At 36.5% G+C, this 20268-nt stretch overlaps 1 protein-coding gene across 1 annotated transcript; it reads left to right on the top strand.

The window, feature by feature from the left end:
- Positions 1-392: 392 nt before the first annotated feature.
- LOC127075581 (uncharacterized) lies at positions 393-2843 on the top strand. Its single transcript, XM_051017038.1, has 3 exons — positions 393-555; positions 793-898; positions 1627-2843. Exons 1-3 carry the CDS (start codon positions 517-519, stop codon positions 2568-2570), a joined length of 1089 nt encoding a protein of 362 aa, XP_050872995.1. The 5' UTR covers positions 393-516; the 3' UTR covers positions 2571-2843.
- Positions 2844-20268: the final 17425 nt, after the last annotated feature.

Genomic DNA, 20268 nt, shown 5'->3' with positions numbered 1-20268 from the left:
TAAAAAAATTAATACTCAATCTACCCCAAAAATATTAATTAATTGTAGTCAGTTATTATGTCAAATATAGAATTATGAAAAATAACCTCAGCCTCACGTATGTCTTTTGTGAATTTAATTGTTGAGAGCAACTTAATTATAAAAATTCAAAGAAAACCTAGTGCCGACCTATATTTATTGTGAATTTAGTTATTAAAAAAATCTAGTATTCACCAATATTTATGATAAACTGTTATGCAATGAAAACCTAGTACCGACCAATATTTATTGTAAATTTTGTTATTCAAAAAAATAACTAGTGGTCACCAATATTTATTGGGAATTTAATAGATCATTTACTCAAATATAACCTAGGACTCATCAATATTTACTATGAATTTAATAAGCTGTAATTTCAATTGAACTCCAAAACGGCAACACATTCATTGAGCATGGCATTGAATTCACTATATATATTTGCAGCAGTATTTCGTTTATGCTCACACAATCACTAAGTTTCTATCATTACACAGCCTAATGGAGTTTAAAAATCTATCAGTTTTAGTTCTCTTTTTGGTAAGCTATTTTCTGCTTGCTTGATCACTTATATTTTAGTTGTGTCAACATTCTATCAATATTTTATGCCATTTGGAAAATTTAAAGGAAAAACAACTCAGTATTTGTTATTAAATATATAATTAATATCATTTTTTTACAGTAAAAAATGAATTGTTGTTGAGTGCTTTTTTACACTTTTGATTAATATTTTCCTATGTTCTATAAAATGACATTTTAATTTGGATATATTTGCAGTTGGTTCTTGTGGGTATAAATGGATCTAAATCTGGAGAAGAATATTGGAAATCTGTTTGGCCAAACACTCCTATACCTAAAGCACTTTCAGATTTGATGACATCTGGTTAGTATAAAATAAATAAGCTCTAGTAAACTTGTGTGTTGGGATCATAAATTAAGGAACTCAAATTACAAACTTTGTATTGAAAAAATATTTTAAAATTTTTAAGGCTATATATATCTATATTAAGTACTTTTTAATGTGTTTTAAGGGCATATGTTAGCCTTTTTTATATAAATAAATGTCTAATATTATCTCTTGTCACATGTTGATATAGGTCATCAAACTATAAATATGACTTTAGATGTTTGTAAGCTCTCTTTCAATTAGTAAATATGACATGGATGAGATTATAAGATCTCTTTCAGCTTGATCTTGTAATATATATTTTTAGTCATTCTAAATGTATTACATTTTGGTTTTAGTTAATGTAATATATAATTTTAGAAATATATTCATTTTTGTTTTTAGTCTTTATTATTTTTGATTGTCCTAAAAGATTGACTCATATTAAAATTCATTTTTGCAATATTTAGTCTAGTACTCATTTTAAAACTTTAAGATTAAATATCCTCCGTATTACAAACATCAATTTCAATACAAATAAGTTTTACAAACGAAAGAACATAAAAATATTTTGCCTTAATCATTTGCATACTTAAATATTTTGTTAATTATATATTTTACACTGATATGTACTTTTATATATAATTTTATATTAGTTAGTTCATATTAATGCATAAGGCTATTTATTATCATGTAATTATTTGATTTAATATTTGATATTGCAGATAAAGGAGCTAACATGCCTATCAAAAGTCAAGAAGAGAATCAATATTGGACTATCTTTTTTGAACATGATCTTTATCCTGGAAAAACAATGAATTTAGGCATTCAAAAAAATTCTGATATCCAATCATCAAAATCACCCAGATATCTACCTATCAAAAAAGCCACCAAAACAGAAACTAATACAATAAGTCAACCTTTTGGAGTATGTATATGGTGGTATAAAAAAGAATCTGATAGAACCAATCAAACTTTTTTATCTAGTGTGTGTGATAAAAAGGAAACCACAAAAGAAAAACAACCTTTTGGAATTAGTGTGTGGTGGCATAAGAAAGAAACAGAAAAAGAAAATCAACCTTTTGGATTTTTGGCATGGGCAAGCAAAGAAACTAGAAAAGCAAATCAACTTTATGTAAAAGATACGCAAAAAGAAAGTCAATATTTTGTATCACATACATCAGATGAAAAAGAAGTTCAGATTCTTAACAGCTATTGTAGAACTCAATCAGCAATAGGGGAAGACAAATATTGTGCGCTTTCACTAGAATCAATGATGGATTTTGTCATTTCAAAGCTTGGAAAGAATGTCAAAGTCATGTCAAGTTCCCTAAGTCAAAATCAGGACAAATATGTAGTGGAGGAAGTAAATAAAATTGGAGACAAAGCAGTGATGTGCCATAGATTGAATTTTAAAAAAGTTGTGTTTTATTGCCATGCAGTCAATGCGACAACAACTTACATGGTCCCGTTGGTGGCCTCTGATGGAACTAAATCAAAAGCACTTACTATTTGCCATCATGACACTAGAGGTATGAATCCTAATGTGTTGAATGAAGTTCTCAATGTTAATCCAGGAACTGTCTCTGTTTGCCATTTTATCGGCAACAAGGCTATTGCTTGGGTACCTGATACGAGTGAGTCTAGTGGCCATCCTTGTGTCATATAGTAGATTTACAATTGATTATAATCCTATGTTTGGACTTATTATAAAGTGATATCTGAGATTAAATATTATGTGAAAATATCATATCTTATGTATCTACGGTATCATCGATATATTCTAAATAAAATAAGACGTCCTAAATTAGTTAGAACTATGAGTTTGTGTTTGTGCAATATGTCAATCTATGACTAGTATCCGGTGTACTTTATGAAAAATATCATATTCATATGGATTTCAAATGGTTAATATATCAAAGTTAGTGTCTTTCTTTTGTTAGCTATTGTTTCAATAATTCATACACACTCTCAAAGTTCTATATAACAACTTCCATGCATTCAACCCCATCACCTGATCCAAATTTTTTTTGGATTCTAAATAATTTTCAACATACACAAAAGTTCTAACCATACCTATTCTATGGATTATAATATATTTTCATGTACTAATTAACTTTTGTCTTGTTTCTCTATCTCACCTTCAACTTCAATGCCTTATCGAATCTCCCTTGCCTGTAGAAAATATTTGTCGTTGCATTGAATATTACTCATAATTTTATAAATGATCTCATTCTCTACCTAAATAATTTTTCATCTTAATAAATATATAATTCAAAATACAATTGGAGAATATATCATTCTCTAACTCAATACTTGAGATACAAACACATTAATGCTTAAAGTTCTTAAACAACATAAAGGCATTGTGAAAATATTATATTTTGTTATAAAGCATTAATCATGACATTATATGTTTATAAGAAAAGATACATTTCATCATTTCCAAATACATATTTGTACGTATGGAGTATATTAATTGAAAACTTCACCAGCGCATAACCAATAAGATTAACACATATGGATTAAAGTGTATGTTTTTTCCTTTATGGTATCAACCTTTATATAGTATTCATCTTGGTTAGATTCATATTCAAGACCCATAAAGGCCATTTAAGAAGATTTCCCCATTTTGAAGGGTCTCAATGGTGGTTCTTAATGCATTATTTCCTCCAATATTGTCCCTAACTTGCTCATAAATGGTATGTCCTTCGTTCCCTAATTTGAATAACCCATTCATATAGGTTATGTCTCGGCCTGATTGACTTGACCTAGCTTGTCCATTCCTTGTTGGACAAGTTAGAAATAAGGGTGGGATCTTCAAAGTTTAAGTTTAGATTGGGCCCACACTATTAGATGGTACACATTCCCTCAACCATGAGCCTTGTAAGGGTGAAATTCTCTATTGGTAACGATCGAATTATATACAATCCCTTAACCATGAGGCATGCTATGTGTAAGACCCCAATTTTGACCCTAAGATCCCTCATGCTATCTCATCAAATGCATTGGCTTTGGAATCGCACCTTGTTATCATCTTTACCCCTCATTCATTGGGTTTACATTGGGAAAGATCATCAAGCATATTTGATTGTATCATACTTTATTTTTCATTATTTACTAACCAAAATACCAAAAATATGTCAATGTATATTTTACTTCTTTTGTAGGTGGTGTGTGCATCCACCAATGCCTCATCAAGCAAACAACTAGGGTTTGAGATCCTTAATGCAAAGAAATCAATCAAGATATGGTTCATATTGGTTCTAGACATCATATATGGATCCCTATGGTCTTCACATATCATTTTGATCAATAATTCATCAAGAGTTTGGAGCTTGTTTGCCTTGGAAGCCCTAATTCATATGGGTATCTTGTATGACTTCCTCAGCAAGTTACTTCACCATTTTATCAAATATTTCAAGTTATACTTCATATTATACATATATGATCCTCCATGAGTCCCAAATAGCAAGAGAATGTCAAGTTTGAAAGATTGTTCATGATAGTTGACCAGAGAGAGTCAACTGGTCAAAACTGGGGTTCCCTAGACCCTATCTCCTACAATTTTTATCATATGAAAATTATTCCAAGAAAAAAATTACTTTTTATGACATTAGAAACAACTTTTATTTTTAAGTTAAGTGTTATTTTTGCTTGGAAAGTCATTTTTTATGGTGAAAGATTATAGGTCATTTTGTCTGAACCCTAGTTAGGAGGTTAACTTCCAAGGACCATAACTTGATAAATTTGTATGAGATGAAAGACATTCAAGTTTCATGATCAAATTCAAGATGTCATCTCTAATTTTTTTTGTTTGGAAGAAGTTCAAATTCAACTTGAAAATGCATGTGCCAAAAGGAACATTATAGGTCATTTTGGGCCACTACCATTGAACAAGTGATTTTCCTCAATTTCTAAAATGCATAACTCCTTCATGCCAAATCTAAATAAGGTCAAATTTGTGACCAAATTGAATAGGTGTGAAATATATAAAATTTTTATGAAAGAACATTTTCCATTTGAAGTCGATAGCAAAAGTTATTCAAGGTGGAAGAAGTGAACATTTGACTTGGTACTTAAATTGTTTTCAAATATGTTTGAATTTCCAAACTTCCACCTCAAAATGCATCATGATCCAAGCTTCAAATGGAAAAGTGTTTAACGTGAAAGTTGTTCCCCTTGATCTCACCTTTCTAAAAAGTCCAAGATCATCTCATTTGGCTAAGAAATGAAGGACTCCCGCATGGGTTCTTTACAAAGTTTCATTTGGATGGATTTCACATTCACTTTCCAATCTCCATTGCATGGGTACATGACATGATTTCAGCATTGCACATTGGTAATTTTGGACCTGATAGCATCTTTTGATGGGCCTATCACATGCCCATGTAAGCATTCAAGGCAATTGCTAAATTTGGCAAATTTTGGAAGTGAGTGGAAATGAATTGCAATGCTTATAAATATAACCCTCTTTGCTCAGAATTAATGAGCTCATGCCCAAGCTTTGAGCTAACAATCGAAACCCTCACCATTAAAGGATAATCTTGAATGTTTTCATTTTAAAATCTAGCTTCATATCTCCTTCTGTTTTGAGATTGAAACTCCAAGAGTCCAAGCTTTTCTTTGATCCAATTCATCTCCTACAAGCTTTTGAAGCCAAGTCAAAGCCAATTGGAAGCAAGATCAAGCAAGGTTGAAACTCATTTGAAGGTGATTTTCCAGAATTTTCTTCTCCTTGACTCTCTCTCAATTTTCAATATTCTTTGTGAATTTTGGTTGGCTGAAGTCCTACCAATGTAGGCAACATGATTGAGTTGCTTTGAGGTCAAATCGAAGTAGCTCGGTCCATGATCCTCAAAATTCAAATCCTTGTATCTTTTTATATACTTGGAATTGCCCAAAATTGAGGTCAGATTCGTGATCCTGAGCATTTTCCCTTTGAATTAGTGTCCTTGTTTTTCATTTTCAATTTAAATTGAAGGTGGAGCAGTTCAGTGAGGTTCACCGGAGAAGAAGACTGGAGCCCTAACTCCGGTGATGTGTTGGTGTGGATCTTAACCATAAGATCCTTTTCAAACGTTTAAATCTTGGCCATTGGTTTTGATTACCATTGGTGTGGCGCTTTGACTCAGGTCTTTAGTGGAACGCACGCTCCTGGGCATCGGACATGCCACCTCAATTAATGAGGGAGATCTGATGGCCCTCCTTTTTTTGTATTTGTTGAATTTTCATTTAATCCACTTATATTATTTAATTAATAGAAATTTCACTTTTAATCCAAAAAATATGGGGTTATCACCAAAAATCTTTAAATATTTTTCTCTTCCATATTCTGAATTAATATTTTTTTAGATTAATTTTGACATTTTCTATGAATTAAATGTTTTTATACATATTTTTAATTGTTTAAAAATACTTCTGAATTTTCAAAAATGATGAAATTTTTTGTCTAAGGTCCTTTGACCTTGTTTGACGTAGGATAAATCTCTTGGCCATTTATTTGGTGGTTTGAAGATATTTTAGGTTTTGACCAAATTAAAGTGTATTTTAATTTATTTTTTAAATGGATTTGTTAATTAATTAATTGTGTAAAAAATATGTTGAGCCATTTTTATGGTCTTGTGATGTTTGACTATTTGTTTGGGCCTTGGTCAAGGTTGATTTGAATTTTGTTGGATTAAAACCATTGGATTTAGGGGATTGATGAAATGTACATTTCATCTCCCAAAATGAATGAATGATTTTAATTTGATAAATTCCTCCCATGACCAATTTGTGTTTCTCTCACTCCCCTCCCTCTTCATCTTCATCCCTATTCTTTCTCATTACTTTCATTGACCAATGAAATCTGTAATGTCTAAAGGCTAATTGGTTCATCAATTACTTTGTTTCAGATGAACCAATACAAGTATGACTGAGATAGGTCCATCCCTCTTGATGTTTTCTTTTAGTGTGTGGTATGTTTTAGGAGTTTGGTTCATCATACCAAATCTCTAACATTCATTAACACCTAAATTTTTATTACTCGACCTTAGATAGTTGTGACTTCTACATAAGTCTAATTATGATTGCTTAACATAGAGCTATATTTGACCCTAAAGGCGTAGCATTTTAGTAAGTGAGATTGTAAGTCTCTCATCCTTCATGATATTGTGTTGAAAATTGACCTTTTTTCCTTCTCATGGAAGATGTCTTAGTTCAAAGACCCATGCTTGTGAATTGGTGGTTGAGTGTTCTCCAAAGAATGACTTAATCAATTAAAAAAACAAAACACCACTAACACTTGACTAACCTTTGACTAACATTTGACTAACTCTTATTAATATTGATTTACTTTCAAGTCATTTACCTTATGCAATTTGAATTTCATTCATTTCCATTTACATTTCATTTAACTTGTTTATGTTTATGCCATTTTCACTTTTCTCATTTGAGCCATATCTTGTGATTTTATATATTGTTTGTGTATTTTGATTTTGTTTATGGTCTTAGGACCTTAAAACACTTAATAAACAACAAAAACCCTAAACAATATTTGATGGACTGTTGATCTTGATCTGAACTTTTGGACTTAGGATTAAGCAACATTCCCTGTGCAAAAAGGACTTGGACCATGCCAACATTTTAAGACCAAGTTATTGTGAAATGAGTCTTCATCTAATGCAAGCCTTGAGATTTGTTTGAATTCATCTGTTACTTTGTCTTAGTGCTAATTGTTATTTTGATCTTGTGTCTGATGCTTTGTTCTGAGTTGATCAAGGAATATTTCATCTGGTACATGAGAAGACAAAGAAGACTGTTAGCTATGGGATTTGCTTGCTTGAATGTGTCTATCTTTATTTGATGCCTTGATCTTCTTGATGTTTGGATATTGCTAATTTCTTATTGATTATTGCTTGATTCGAAGTCCAGAGGGAAGTGGGTTTTCTATATGACATTCTTGTCTGTTGGATTGCATCCCATTGGTCAGATCTTTTCAACTCTTAACTTTTAATTTTATGCTTAGGATAGCCTATTCATCTCCTCCCACTTCTTAAATTTCAAAATCTCCCCCCTTTTCAAAAAATTTATTTTCTTGTGATTTCAAATTTAGACCTTATTTTAAATAGAAACTTTGGCCTTATGCCAATGAATTTTCAAACTCTTTCTTAAATCAAATTTGTAAATAAACTTAATCATATTGACTTAAAAGTTCAAAAGACAAAAATAACTAACAACCTCATTCAAATTTTAGGCCCTTTTTGCCCTTTTCATTTTAAACTTTTGTTAAAAGCAATTCACCAACTTTGAAATTTTTACCACGAACTACGAGGTTTTGATCTCTCATTTTTGTGTTGGTACGTAGGCATAAGTCCGAAAGTCTTGTTAAACAAAAAATATATAATTAATGAATTTTTTTCTCATCCCCACACTCTATTTTTCTCAAACATCATTTATACCAAAAACACATACACACATAAAAAAGGGCTCCTTAGGAGTACCTAGGACACTTTGGGTGCTAACACCTTCCCTCTGTGTAACCAACCCCCTTACATGTAATCTCTGGCATTTTATTAGTTTTGATTTGAAAACTTCTTATCTTTGGGTTTTGTTCATAATTTTCCCTTTTCCTTTGGAAACAATAAAAGCGCGGTGGTGACTCTGGTTTTATTGACGTTAAGCTTATGCATAACCTGATGGTCATGAATTTACCGCTACAGAAATCAAGTGGCGACTTTGCTGGGGAATAGTCCCTAGTGGGTTTAGCCTACTTTTTATGTGTATATATTTGTATATTTGATGTTTGTATATTTGTTTGTATGATATAATCTATCTGTTGTGCTTGGTGATCTCTGAGTGGTGAGATAAGTTGTAACCCGAACTTGAGTGCAATTAAGATAAGAGGATAGTAAAGTCATGTTCAACTTGTGTGGAGTAGTCCTTAACAAGTTGGCTTGAGACCCATCTACTTAGTAGAGACCCTTTTGGAGTTACTAATGTCACACAAGTTATTTGTGGTTAGGCATTACTCTCTCTGATTTGGGGTCCGAGAAGCTGAGGACCATAGAACATTTAACCCAACTTGGCCTATTTAGGACGTAGTGCGGAGACTGTTCAGGTGTAGACCTGATAATAGTTGTTACACGATACTACACTCATACGAGTTTCTCTTGAGAATATTATGGGTTGATGAGTCAGTCATCGTAACCTGTAATATCTGATAGATGGGATTAAGACTCTAGGAACTTTGATAGAATATGATCTACCGGTTTTTATTCTTAGTACACTCCTTTAGGATGGTTCTTAACTTTACTTCATGCTCGTGACTTACAACAACCCCTTTGATTCTTGGTTGATCCAATCAAGTCTTGTCAATATCAATGGAACTTGGGTGTCGATAAGGTGAAAGCCATAATCCACCAAAATTGATGATTGATCTTGATGATGACTTGATCCATCCCTTGACCTTTGTTTGTGTTTTCCTTGTTTGTGATCCCTTGTTTGTGATTGTTGCATTCATGCATACATGCGCATCATAACATTCATCATAGAAAAATAAATTTCAAGGAACTGAGGTCTTATTTGCAAATATTTTTAGACCATGGATTATGGACGAAGGAACACTAAAAGTACGGTTTCAAATGTCCTGATTTGAAAGAGCTAAGGAAATTATTATCCTTTGTATTAGATCCCTTAGACTTCAAGCAAAGTCATGGGAAACTCTTATCTGTATTATCTACTGATGTGGTTGAAGGACTCTTGAGTGTTTTGGTTCAGTTCTATGATCCTCTCTACCAGTGCTTCACCTTTCCTGATTATCAGCTTGTGCCTATGTTATAGGAGTATGCATATCTCTTGGGTATGCCCGCATCTGACAAAATACTCTTTAGTGGATTAGAGGAGATTACCAAATCTCATATCATAGCTGAAGCTCTTCATTTGAAGAAATATGAGATTGATGCTCATTTGGTGAAGAAAGGAGGTATTCTTGGTTTGACTTCTGAGTTCCTCATTGGTAAAGCTATTGTTTTTGCTCAAGCCGTTAGTGTTGATGCTTTTGAAGCCATCTTTATAGTGCTTACATATGGCTTATCTTTGATCCATAACATCGACGATTTTGTTGATGTTAATGCCATTAGAATCTTCCTAATTGGGAATCCTTTTTCTACTCTGTTGGGTGACATGTATTTTTCTTTACATTTGAGGAATTCTAAAGGTGGTGGGACTATTGCATGCTGTGTTCCTCTTATGTACAAGTGGTTTATTTTGCACTTGCCTCAGACGCCTGCTTTTTTGGAGAACAAACAATGTCTACGGTGGTTCCAGAGACTTATGTCTCTCACTAATGATGATATTGTTTGGTATGATTTTGCATTGAGTAACTTGGATATTTTTGATAGTTGTGGTGAATTCTCTAATGTACCTCTCATTGGTATACATGGAGGAATCAACTACAACCCTGCTTTGGCTCATCGTCAACTTGGGTTCCCCTTGAGAGAAAAACCTAATAACACTCAGTTAGAAGATCTTTTTTATCAAGAGGGTAAAGATCCCCATCATTTGAAGTAGAGGATGATACATGCTTGGCATAAGGTGCATAGGAAAGGAAGACCCGAGCTCGACTCGCGCAAATGTGTAGCTTTAGAAGCTTACACTATTTGGGGTGAATAAGAGAGCTTTGGAGCTGAAGATGTCATATACTTGTGAAATACTATGTATTTGGTTGTGGCTGAGGCATCAAGTCTCCCTAACCAAGATGTAAAGGATTGAGAAGACGCACTCACCAAGATGAAGCAAGAGAAAGATATATGGGAAGAGCGGTTCCATGCTTTGAGCCGAAAGCATGAAGAGTTGCAGCTTGAGTTGAAAGACAAGGATGCGCTTATTGAACTTCTTGAAGACCGAGCAATGAAGAGACAGAGAGAGCCAGATGGTCCATCTTCCTCTAGTATGCCTCAACCTTTTGGTGCTTGGAAGAAGATTATTGATCAGCTAGTCCTTGAGAAGGCTCAGATGAAGACATCCTTTGAATCCGAGATTCGACGCATTTGACGGAAGTACGCGCCCGCAACGAGATCATCTGATACCGTTTCTAAGGGATCCTTAGGATGATTAGTTTCCTTTTCTCTTGTATTTGTACTTTGGTTTCTGAAATTTGTACTCAGTGTAATCCTTCCAAAATTCTATGAATAAAAATAGATTTTTATGGTCAATCAAATTGTTATTACTATATTTGCAAATAGGATTTCATATGTCCCTTGAAACTAAAAACAATAAAAAACATTGCATTTCATGCATCATTTGCATAGCAGGTTTTCTTCAGCCAGATGTCTTATCAATTATTCCTCTCTACTTCATCCAAGCTGACTCACCGATACAATACTCACGCTAATCAACAAAGGATAATGGAGCATATAGAGCAAGAGAACAAAGAGCTGAAGGACGAGATTTTCAGGTTAAGGGGGTTGATGGAATCTGTCATTGCTGCACATAACCAATCTTCAGCAACTCCTGCAACTCTTCCCTAAAGGATTGTTATTTCTGAGGTTGTTACCTCAACCGTTCCTGTCACTACCAGCCAAACCGATCTTTCCATGCATGTTGGATTCCCTTGGGGGATGCCATCCAATTTCATACCTGAAGGGTATGCACCCACTTTTGTTTATTTGTCGGCATCTAGCCCGGTCATGTCAGTGCCTCCTCTAGTTGTTCACACTCTGCCTCGTGTTGAGGACACTATCTACCATTCCGAGCCATCTGAAGGTCCAAACGTGTATGAGAAAATGGACGAGATGAAGGATCAGTCCTCGAGCTGCGGAAAGAGTTAAAGACTTTAAGAGGAATGGATTTATTTGGGAAGAGTGTTGCTGAGCTCTATCTGGTATCCAATGTGAAGATCCCGATGAAGTTCAAAGTCCCCAACTTTGAAAAGTATAAGGGGAACACTTGTCCACTGAGCCACCTTGTGATGTATGCCAGAAAAATGTCTACTCAGTTACTGATTCATTATTTCCAAGATAATTTGACTGGTTCCGCTTTGAGATGGTATATGGGTCTAGATAGTACAAGCATCCGTACTTTCAACGAATTAGGTAAGGCCTTTGTTAAACAGTATAAGTACAACGTTGATATGGCGCCCGTAGAGATCAATTGAGGTCTATGTCTCAGAAAGATAAGGAGGCATTCAAAGAGTATGCCAAGAGATGGAGGGAGTTGGCTTCCCAGATTAGTCCACCATTGGAAGAGAAAGTGACGACGAAGATCTTCCTGAAGACGTTGAGTTCGTTTTACTACGAACGTATGATCGTAAGTGCCCCCAATGACTTTATCGAAATGGTAAATATGGGGTTGAGGCTAGAAGAAGGAGTATGTGAAGGGCGTCTGTCTAAAGAAGAAGCATCGTCTAACAAGAAATCTGGTGGGAGTTTCTCCTAAAGGAAGGAGGGAGAAACTAATTTAGTGTTGTCGCTACGCAAAAAATACATAGTCGCCATCAGTTTTTATTTATTCCAAAGGAAAGGGAAAATATCGAAAACCCCCAAAGAATGGTCGTCGCAACCATGAACAGGTTCGGAAGTCGATTATGCAAGAGGAAGATATTAGCACCCCTCACATCCATGGTACTCCATGGGAACCATCTAGGATGCTTGTGCTTACGTGTGTATTATTTTTCGAATGCTTGCTTGCTAAAGGTATGTGGAGTGGAGGTAGATTTCAAATTAGTGTGCTCGCTAAGGATTTGGATCCTCGTGCCTACGTATGCCCACTTGTTGAAGTGAGAAATCAGAGCTTCTGTAGTTCGTGGGTTTAAAATGTTTGTTTGTTTTGTTGATTTTATTACCTTGAAGAAGGGTTTTCGATTGTGTCACCCTAAGGCTCAAACAAAAGGTTTGAATGAGTTGAAGTTGTTTTTAGATTTTGAGAAAGTGTTATTGATTTCAGATTGCACTAAAGACTATGGATAAAGGTGAATACCTCGAACTACCAAGCCAAATGTATTGTGTTCAAAGCAATCAGAATGAGTGTAGGAAAGCTCCAATCTCATCCCTTCTTTATCGCTTAAGGCTCGTGACGTACGATCCTAATCGCCATTTATTGTGTTTTTGGATTTGATTTGGAAAAGACCGATTGACGTTGGATCAAGGGTTTGTTTATTGAGTTTGATTTGGAAAAAGACCGCTTGACGTTAGATCAAGGGTTTGATTATCGATTTTGAATGGGTGAACGTTTCTAATGACTGAGGAGTAGCTATAAAGCAATAAAAGAAAGCGAGTAAATGCATACATCGGAAAAGGGGAGGGGGGTACACGTAAAGTACAAGGGAGTGCAGGAAATAAAAGGTCTCATTGTCAGGTAGCCCAAGAGAAAGTCGTGTGTGTGCAATTGTGTCCTAAACTAGAAAGCACATAAAAGATTACAAGTCTTAAATTCTTGACCGCTCCTTCCATGTTAGGGTTGAATATTTGTCCAATTCCTTTTGCAAGGGTCCTAATAACAATCTCTAAGTCCATTCCAATGTCCATTACATGATCGGGAATTATCTTATTTTTTTGTATTTTTTAAGTCTTAACCATTTTTAGTCATTTTAGAATGAGATGGAGAATGTACAATGATATAGCATAAAGCAAGATAAAGTAAATAAAAATAAATGTTAGAAGCGGAATTGTAAAAGTTAGAAGTTAGGTGCATGAATTAAAAGAATTAGATGTTAATTGTGAGGTGTTAGATGTTAATTATAATAAAAAACAATATAAGAGAATATTTAACCCCAATATTAAGAATTAAATCTAAAATGATATCTAAAATGTTAATCAAAACAAAATTCTAAAAATGATTAATCAAAACAAAATTCTAAAAAGATTAATCAAAACAATTATATTAACTATATTATAGATTCAATCCTAATGTGCCTAAACTACATCCTAATATCCCTAAACCGTTCCTAATTAACTAGAAGGGGCACTTAATAGAAAAAACAAAGTAATTGGATCCTAAACAAACACAATTGGGCTTGGATAGTGAGGGTGAAACCCATTCGGAGGGGATGCAAAGCAAGAAAAGGAAATGTGATGTGGATACAAGCTGCCATGGGCTTCGTACGGGATTGTGCAAGCCCAAGGCGAAAGGACATGAAATGCCATGAGGTTCCATTCATATCTCCCCACGTTCACTCTCTGTAGCTCACAAAAGAAGCAACACACGACGAACCTAGCCATGTCAGTTCGTCACCGGCGGCGGCGACTCGAAAATTCCTAAACTCTCACATCGCTCTCCGATCCTATCTCCTAACCGAATCAACAAGACGAATTGATCCCGACGTGAATCCTTAACGAAAAAGGAGTACGGAAAAAACGAATGGATCCAAACTACATCAACGACTAAATCAACGCGAAGGGAAAAGGCTCTCACCATTGTCGCTGAATCTGCTGAATCCTTTATCGTGAGCAATTCGAAGTCCTCCGTGTAGGCTTCACGCACATCCTCTACCTTGCAGATGTTGATAATCTCATAAATACTTCAGCTTCATGATGAAGTCGAAGATGTGGTTGCTTTGCTGCTATGCATCATGGAAGAAGAAGCCACTCGGATCGCCATTTCCACGTTTTGGTAGCCTCACGTTCAAGTCACGTTCATAAGTTTGTAGATTGGGTTTCCATCCCGTTGTAATTATCTACAGTTGATGGCTTATTTTCAATTTAGTTACGTTTTGGCACGTCGTCAGCCTGGGTTCCCCTTAAAGGACAAACCTAATAACATTTTGTTAGAAGGTGTGTTCTTTCAATAGGGTAAAGATACCCAAGACTTGAAGGGCGGGATGGTCCGCGCTTGGCGTAAGATTCATAGGAAGGGAAGGAAAGAGCTTGGTCCGAAGAATTATATTGCTTTGGAACCCTCTACCTCGTGGGTTAGGAGGAGAGCTTCTGAGTACCGCATGCCCTATGACTACCCGAGACCTACACCTATGGTTATGGTTGGGCCTTCAACCCTCCCTAACCAAGGAGTTGAGGAGTTGAGAGATGAAGACCGCTCGCGTGCTTGGGTCCGTGAGCGAGAGGAGCTACTTCAGCAGCTTAGAGATAAGGATGCATTGTTAGAGTTTCTGGAGCATCAGGTTATCGACGAGCCTGATGATGTAGTTACTTCTCTTCTTCCTCAGTCTTCCAGGTTTTGGAAGAGGAAGTACGACCGACTCGCCAAGGAGAAGGCAGATATGGAGGCAGCCTATGAGAGAGAGGTGAAGAGGCTTCGCGCAGCTTATCTTCCGGTCTCGAGAGCTTTGGACGATTGTTTCTAGGGTTCCATAGGATGTTCATTTTCCTTCTCTCGTGTATTATACTTGGTTACCAAGACTGTACTTCTTTGGTGTAAAACTTTTTCCAGATATTATTGATATGATTATTCCATACATGTCTAAATGATTAATATTTTCAAAATAGAAATCTAAAGTTCCTCTGATTAAAAATAAATCACAAGCACAAGCATTGCATGCATCATGTGCATAAACAGGTTTTGCTCCAAGCTCCTTGTTCAGTTGGCTAACTTTGTGTTCTTTATTTATTTTGAAGACAAGTTGACGCACCGGTACTACACCAGAGCCAACTCATCAAAGCTAATGGATCACCTGGAGCAAGAGAACAGAGAATTGGAGGAAGTGGCAAGATTGACTTCCTTGATGGAGTCATTCTTGGCCGCCCAAAGCCAATCTTCTCCAACGCCTTCAACTCCTCCTCAGAAGACGGTTATTTCTGAGATTGCTGCCTCTACCGTGCCTGCTGCCAGTGCTCATTTTGCACCATCTGCTATGCCATCCGGGTTTCCCTGGGGGATTCCCTGGAACTTTGTTCCAGAGGGTATCGCCCTAACTTTTGCTTCTCTGTCGGCATCTAGCCCGGTCCTTGCTGTGCCACCTCTAGTCGTGCATACTTTGCCGAGAGTAGATGACACCATTTGCCACTCTGAGCCATCTGAGGGCCCAGACGTTAATGAGAAAATGGATGCTATGAATGATCAATTCCTTGAGTTGCGCAAGGAACTCAAAACTCTCAGAGGGAAGGACCTCTTTGGAAAATCTGTTGCTGAGCTATGTCTCGTACCCAATGTCAAGATTCCTGTCAAATTCAAAGTTCCTGACTTTGAAAAGTACAAAGGAAACACTTTCTCGCTCAGCCATCTTGTGATGTATGTGCGAAAGATGTCGACTCAGACCGACAATGATCAACTCCTAATCCACTACTTCCATGATATCCTGTCCGATGCCGCATTGAGATGGTACATGGGTTTGGACAACACGAACATCCTCTCCTTCAACGACCTTGGAAAATCCTTCGTCAAGCAGTATAAATACAACATTGATATGGCTCCCGATAGGGACCAACTGAGGGTCATGTCCTAGAAGGATAAAGAAACATTTAAGGAGTACGCCCAGAGGTGGCGTGAATTGGCTGCACAGATTGTGCCTCCGCTAGAAGAGAAGGAGATGACCAAGATCTTTCTGAAGACCTTGAGTTCATTTTATTATGAGCGGATGATTGCTAGCGCTCCTTCTGACTTCACTGAGATGGTGAATATGGGGATGCGTCTAGATGAAGGAGTCAGGGAAGGGCGCCTGACCAGAGAAGAAGGCTCTTCTGCCAAATGTTATGGGGAATTTGGGAAGAAGAAAGATGGAGAGGCACATGCTGTGACCTCCCATATTAAATCAAGAAGACACTTTGTGAAGAGGAAGACTGTGCGTCCGGCCAGTAACCAACACCAGGTGGCTCATATATCCGCGTCGGTACGTCACCGACGGCGGCGACTCAAAAATGCCTAAACTCTCACATCGCTCTCCGATCCAATCTCCTAATTGAATCAACAAGACGAATTGATCCTGATGTGAATCCTTAACGGAAAAGGAGTACGGAAAAAACGAATGGATCCAAACTACATCAACGACTAAATCAACGCGAAGGGAAATGGCTCTCACCGTTGTCGCTGAATACGCTGAATCCTTTATCGTGAGCAATTCGAAGTCCTCCGTGTAGGCTTCACGCACATCCTCTACCTTGTAGATGTCGATGATCTCATAAATGCTTCAGTTTCATGATGAAGACGAAGATGTGGCTGCTTTGCTGCTATGCGTCACGGAAGAAGAAGCCACTCGGATCGCTGTGTTATGAAGAAGGTGGCTCCGATGCGGGCGAAGAAAATGAGACGAAGAAGATGATTATGATTCTGAAAAAACTAGCGGCCACCATAATTCGTTGCTTATTCTGGTATTTATAGACTTTCAAAGATTGAATTTGGGTGGTGATTTCATTTTCCGTTTATGCAGTTCGCGTTTTGACTTGTTTTATGTCGTTCATGACCTTCTTTTTTTTGACTTGCAACTTTTTCATATTTGAAGAAATAGCTTGCCTTTTATGCTGCTGTGTGCTGCGTTTGGATTTTTCCTTTAAGCCGTTTCCACATTTTGGTAGCCTCACGTTCAAGTCACGTTCGTAAGTTTGTAGATTGGGTTTCCATCCCGTTTTGATTTAGCTACCGTTGATGGGTTGTTTTCAATTTGCTACGTTTTCAGTTTTGGTTTTCAGGCTCGCGGCTTTTTGAAGTTTGGTTCGTGTTTTGAATTGTATTTTTGTTGTTTTGGAATTTGGCTTATGGCGCGTCCTTTTGGAATTGGTGTTTGAGTTAGTGGCTTATGGCTTGAAGTTGTTATTTTGTACGTGCAGTTGTGTTGTGTTTCGCGTGGAATTTGAAGCTTGGTTTACTGCATTTCTATAGCTGCTGTGTTCGTGGCGTGCAACTGTTTTTGAGTTCTGGTAGCTTTAACAACTTGTTGGGATCGACTTTTGTATGCATCTTATGGATTTGGCTTAACTTGCCTTGCGTTCATGAAGCTTGTTACAACTGCGTTTTGATTAGTTAGCTCTCGTTTACTGCTTCTTTTCCATGTCGGCGTTGCCGTTTTGGCTTGCTTTTAGCGTGTTGTAACTTTAGGCTTGGATTTGCAGCTGAGTTTGGTGGCCTTCACGTGCCTTTGGTGCTGCAGCAGGTTACGCTTATGGCTCGTGGCGGTTTGGAGTTTGCCGCTTCGGCGTTGTATTGTTTGGTATTTCATCTTACTGCACTTGGATACGAGACATCACCATTGTGTAATTAGATCAAAGGGTACTGAATTGGATAAACTATATTTTAGATTAAAATAGTTATGATAAATGGATATTTGGATTTGGTATTGGGTTTGGCTAATTGGACAATAGATGTAATGGAGTTATGAGATTGAAAAAGATTTAATGGACAATGTTTAGAGAATTGGATTTTTTTTTTTGAAATTGTTTTAATGAGATTGGTTATTGAACAAAAAATTGGGAAATTGAAGAAATATTTTTTTAAAATGCATGAATGAACTTATAGAAAGAATGGGCTGAAAGAATTTGACTAAATCATGGCCCACTAGTGAAAACCAAAAATCAAAAAACACAATCCTAATCAATAAAAATGGGATTCTAAAATCAATTCGAAATTAAAAAGTTAATGATTTGAAGTTAATTTGATAAACGAAATGTCCTTTAAAATCAATTTAAATTTCAAAGGTCTTCTTGAACCTCCAAGGGTCAATTCAGAGTTAAAATCACCTTTAGATTAAAATCAATTTGAAAAGGAGTTTGTGGCACTATGATGAAATGACGAAGGTACCGACACCATGTAATAAATCGACGAATCCTAATGACAAGACACAAGAATAAAATACGGTATACAACCACATGGACACCTAATTAACATAATACGTGGAAAATTCTGGTGATCAAGCTTGAACGAATGCCCCAAAACTAAGCAGTTTACCACGCAAATGAAATTATCCACCAATGTTATAAACCAAAGATTAAGGCTTGATTGACTGATTTTCCTCAAGTTACTAACGAACCTTGGTATCCACCAAGTACCAGTATAAGCCATGAATTCAAGTCACGTGTCACCTCTTGTTGAACCATTCTTATTCAAAAGAGATGAATGGATGGAGATGTTATGCAAATGTTTGGAGTAACTGACCTACATGATCGATGTGAAGGGTGGGGCGAATTTCAGGATATGACAAGTTTCAATGGGGAGGAAGAGGAGGCCTCATGTCAAAAAGAGTTCTCAACCTCGCCAACATCAACATCAAGTTTCATCAGTGATTCCTGTATTTTCCAACAATCCCAACAATCAATTAATTTTGATTCAGCAACAACCACATCAACAACAACCGCAACAAAGAACCAACTACAACAACAACAATAATAATCAGAAAATCTTTGAAAGGAAAAAGGTCTCCTTTGACCCTATTCCTATGTCATACGCAAAATTGTACACCTCTTTGGTTCTCAAGAACCTCATTCAACCTAGAAATCCTCCACAAATTCCCGAGCCACTTCCATGGTGGGTCAAACCTGAACTTCAATATGCTTTTCACCAGGGAGCCCCTGGCCATGACATAGAGAACTGCTATCCATTGAAGTATGAAGTGCAAAAGCTTGTGAAGAGTGGGATGGTGTCCTTTAAGGACAGAGCACCTAATGTGGAAGCTAATTCGTTGCCTGCTCATGGTAATGCTTCTGTCAACATGGTAGATGGTTGCCTTGGCGAGTACAAGGTTTATGATGTTCGTCATATCATTCAATCTTTGGTGGTAATTCATAAAGATATTTGTTTGGTCAGTGACTGAGCATGACCATGATGGTTGTGTGATATGCAGTATGAACCCTCGTGGATGTGTTATTGTCAAAAGGGATATTCAGAGGTTGATGGATAAAGAACTTATTCAAATTTTCCATTCAAGAGATATAGATGATGTGAATGTAATCGTGCCTGTGTTCAAGATCCCTGAGCGGGTATTCATCCATTTTGATAGTGTAAGATCCTACATTTGACCCTAAGATCCCTCATGGCATCATATTATTGCTCGTTGCATTTGCCTCAAGGATCATAGCATCTTGACTTCTTACCCTTGGGTTGGGACTTGTGAGTTGGTTTGAGACCACCAAGCATGCTTGAATTGTATATTATTGCTTTTCTCATTTTGTTTACTAACCAAAAGCACAAATATGTGTCACTAACTTTGTTGGTTTTGTAGCTCAAGCAAGCATGAGATCCAAGGCTCCTAGGAGACCCCTATGCCCATTGAATTGGCCAGATGAAAGAGAAAGCAAGCATGAAAATGGTCCACAAAGATATCAATCATCATATATGCCTCCCAAGTATCTCAACTTTCCAATTTGATCAAGATAAACCAAAGGGCTTGAGGATTGTTTCCCAAGGAAACCCCAATTCATCTGTGCATTGACTATGCCTTGTTCATGAAGCAACCTCAACCCATGATCAAATACAATCAAGGGAAGTTCTTTCAATCATCATTTTATGCA

This window comes from Lathyrus oleraceus, chromosome 4 (genome assembly GCF_024323335.1).
Source record: "Lathyrus oleraceus cultivar Zhongwan6 chromosome 4, CAAS_Psat_ZW6_1.0, whole genome shotgun sequence".
NCBI lineage: Eukaryota > Viridiplantae > Streptophyta > Magnoliopsida > Fabales > Fabaceae > Lathyrus > Lathyrus oleraceus.
Note: the sequence above shows the minus strand (reverse complement) of the source record. Positions and strands in the feature narration are given on the sequence as shown.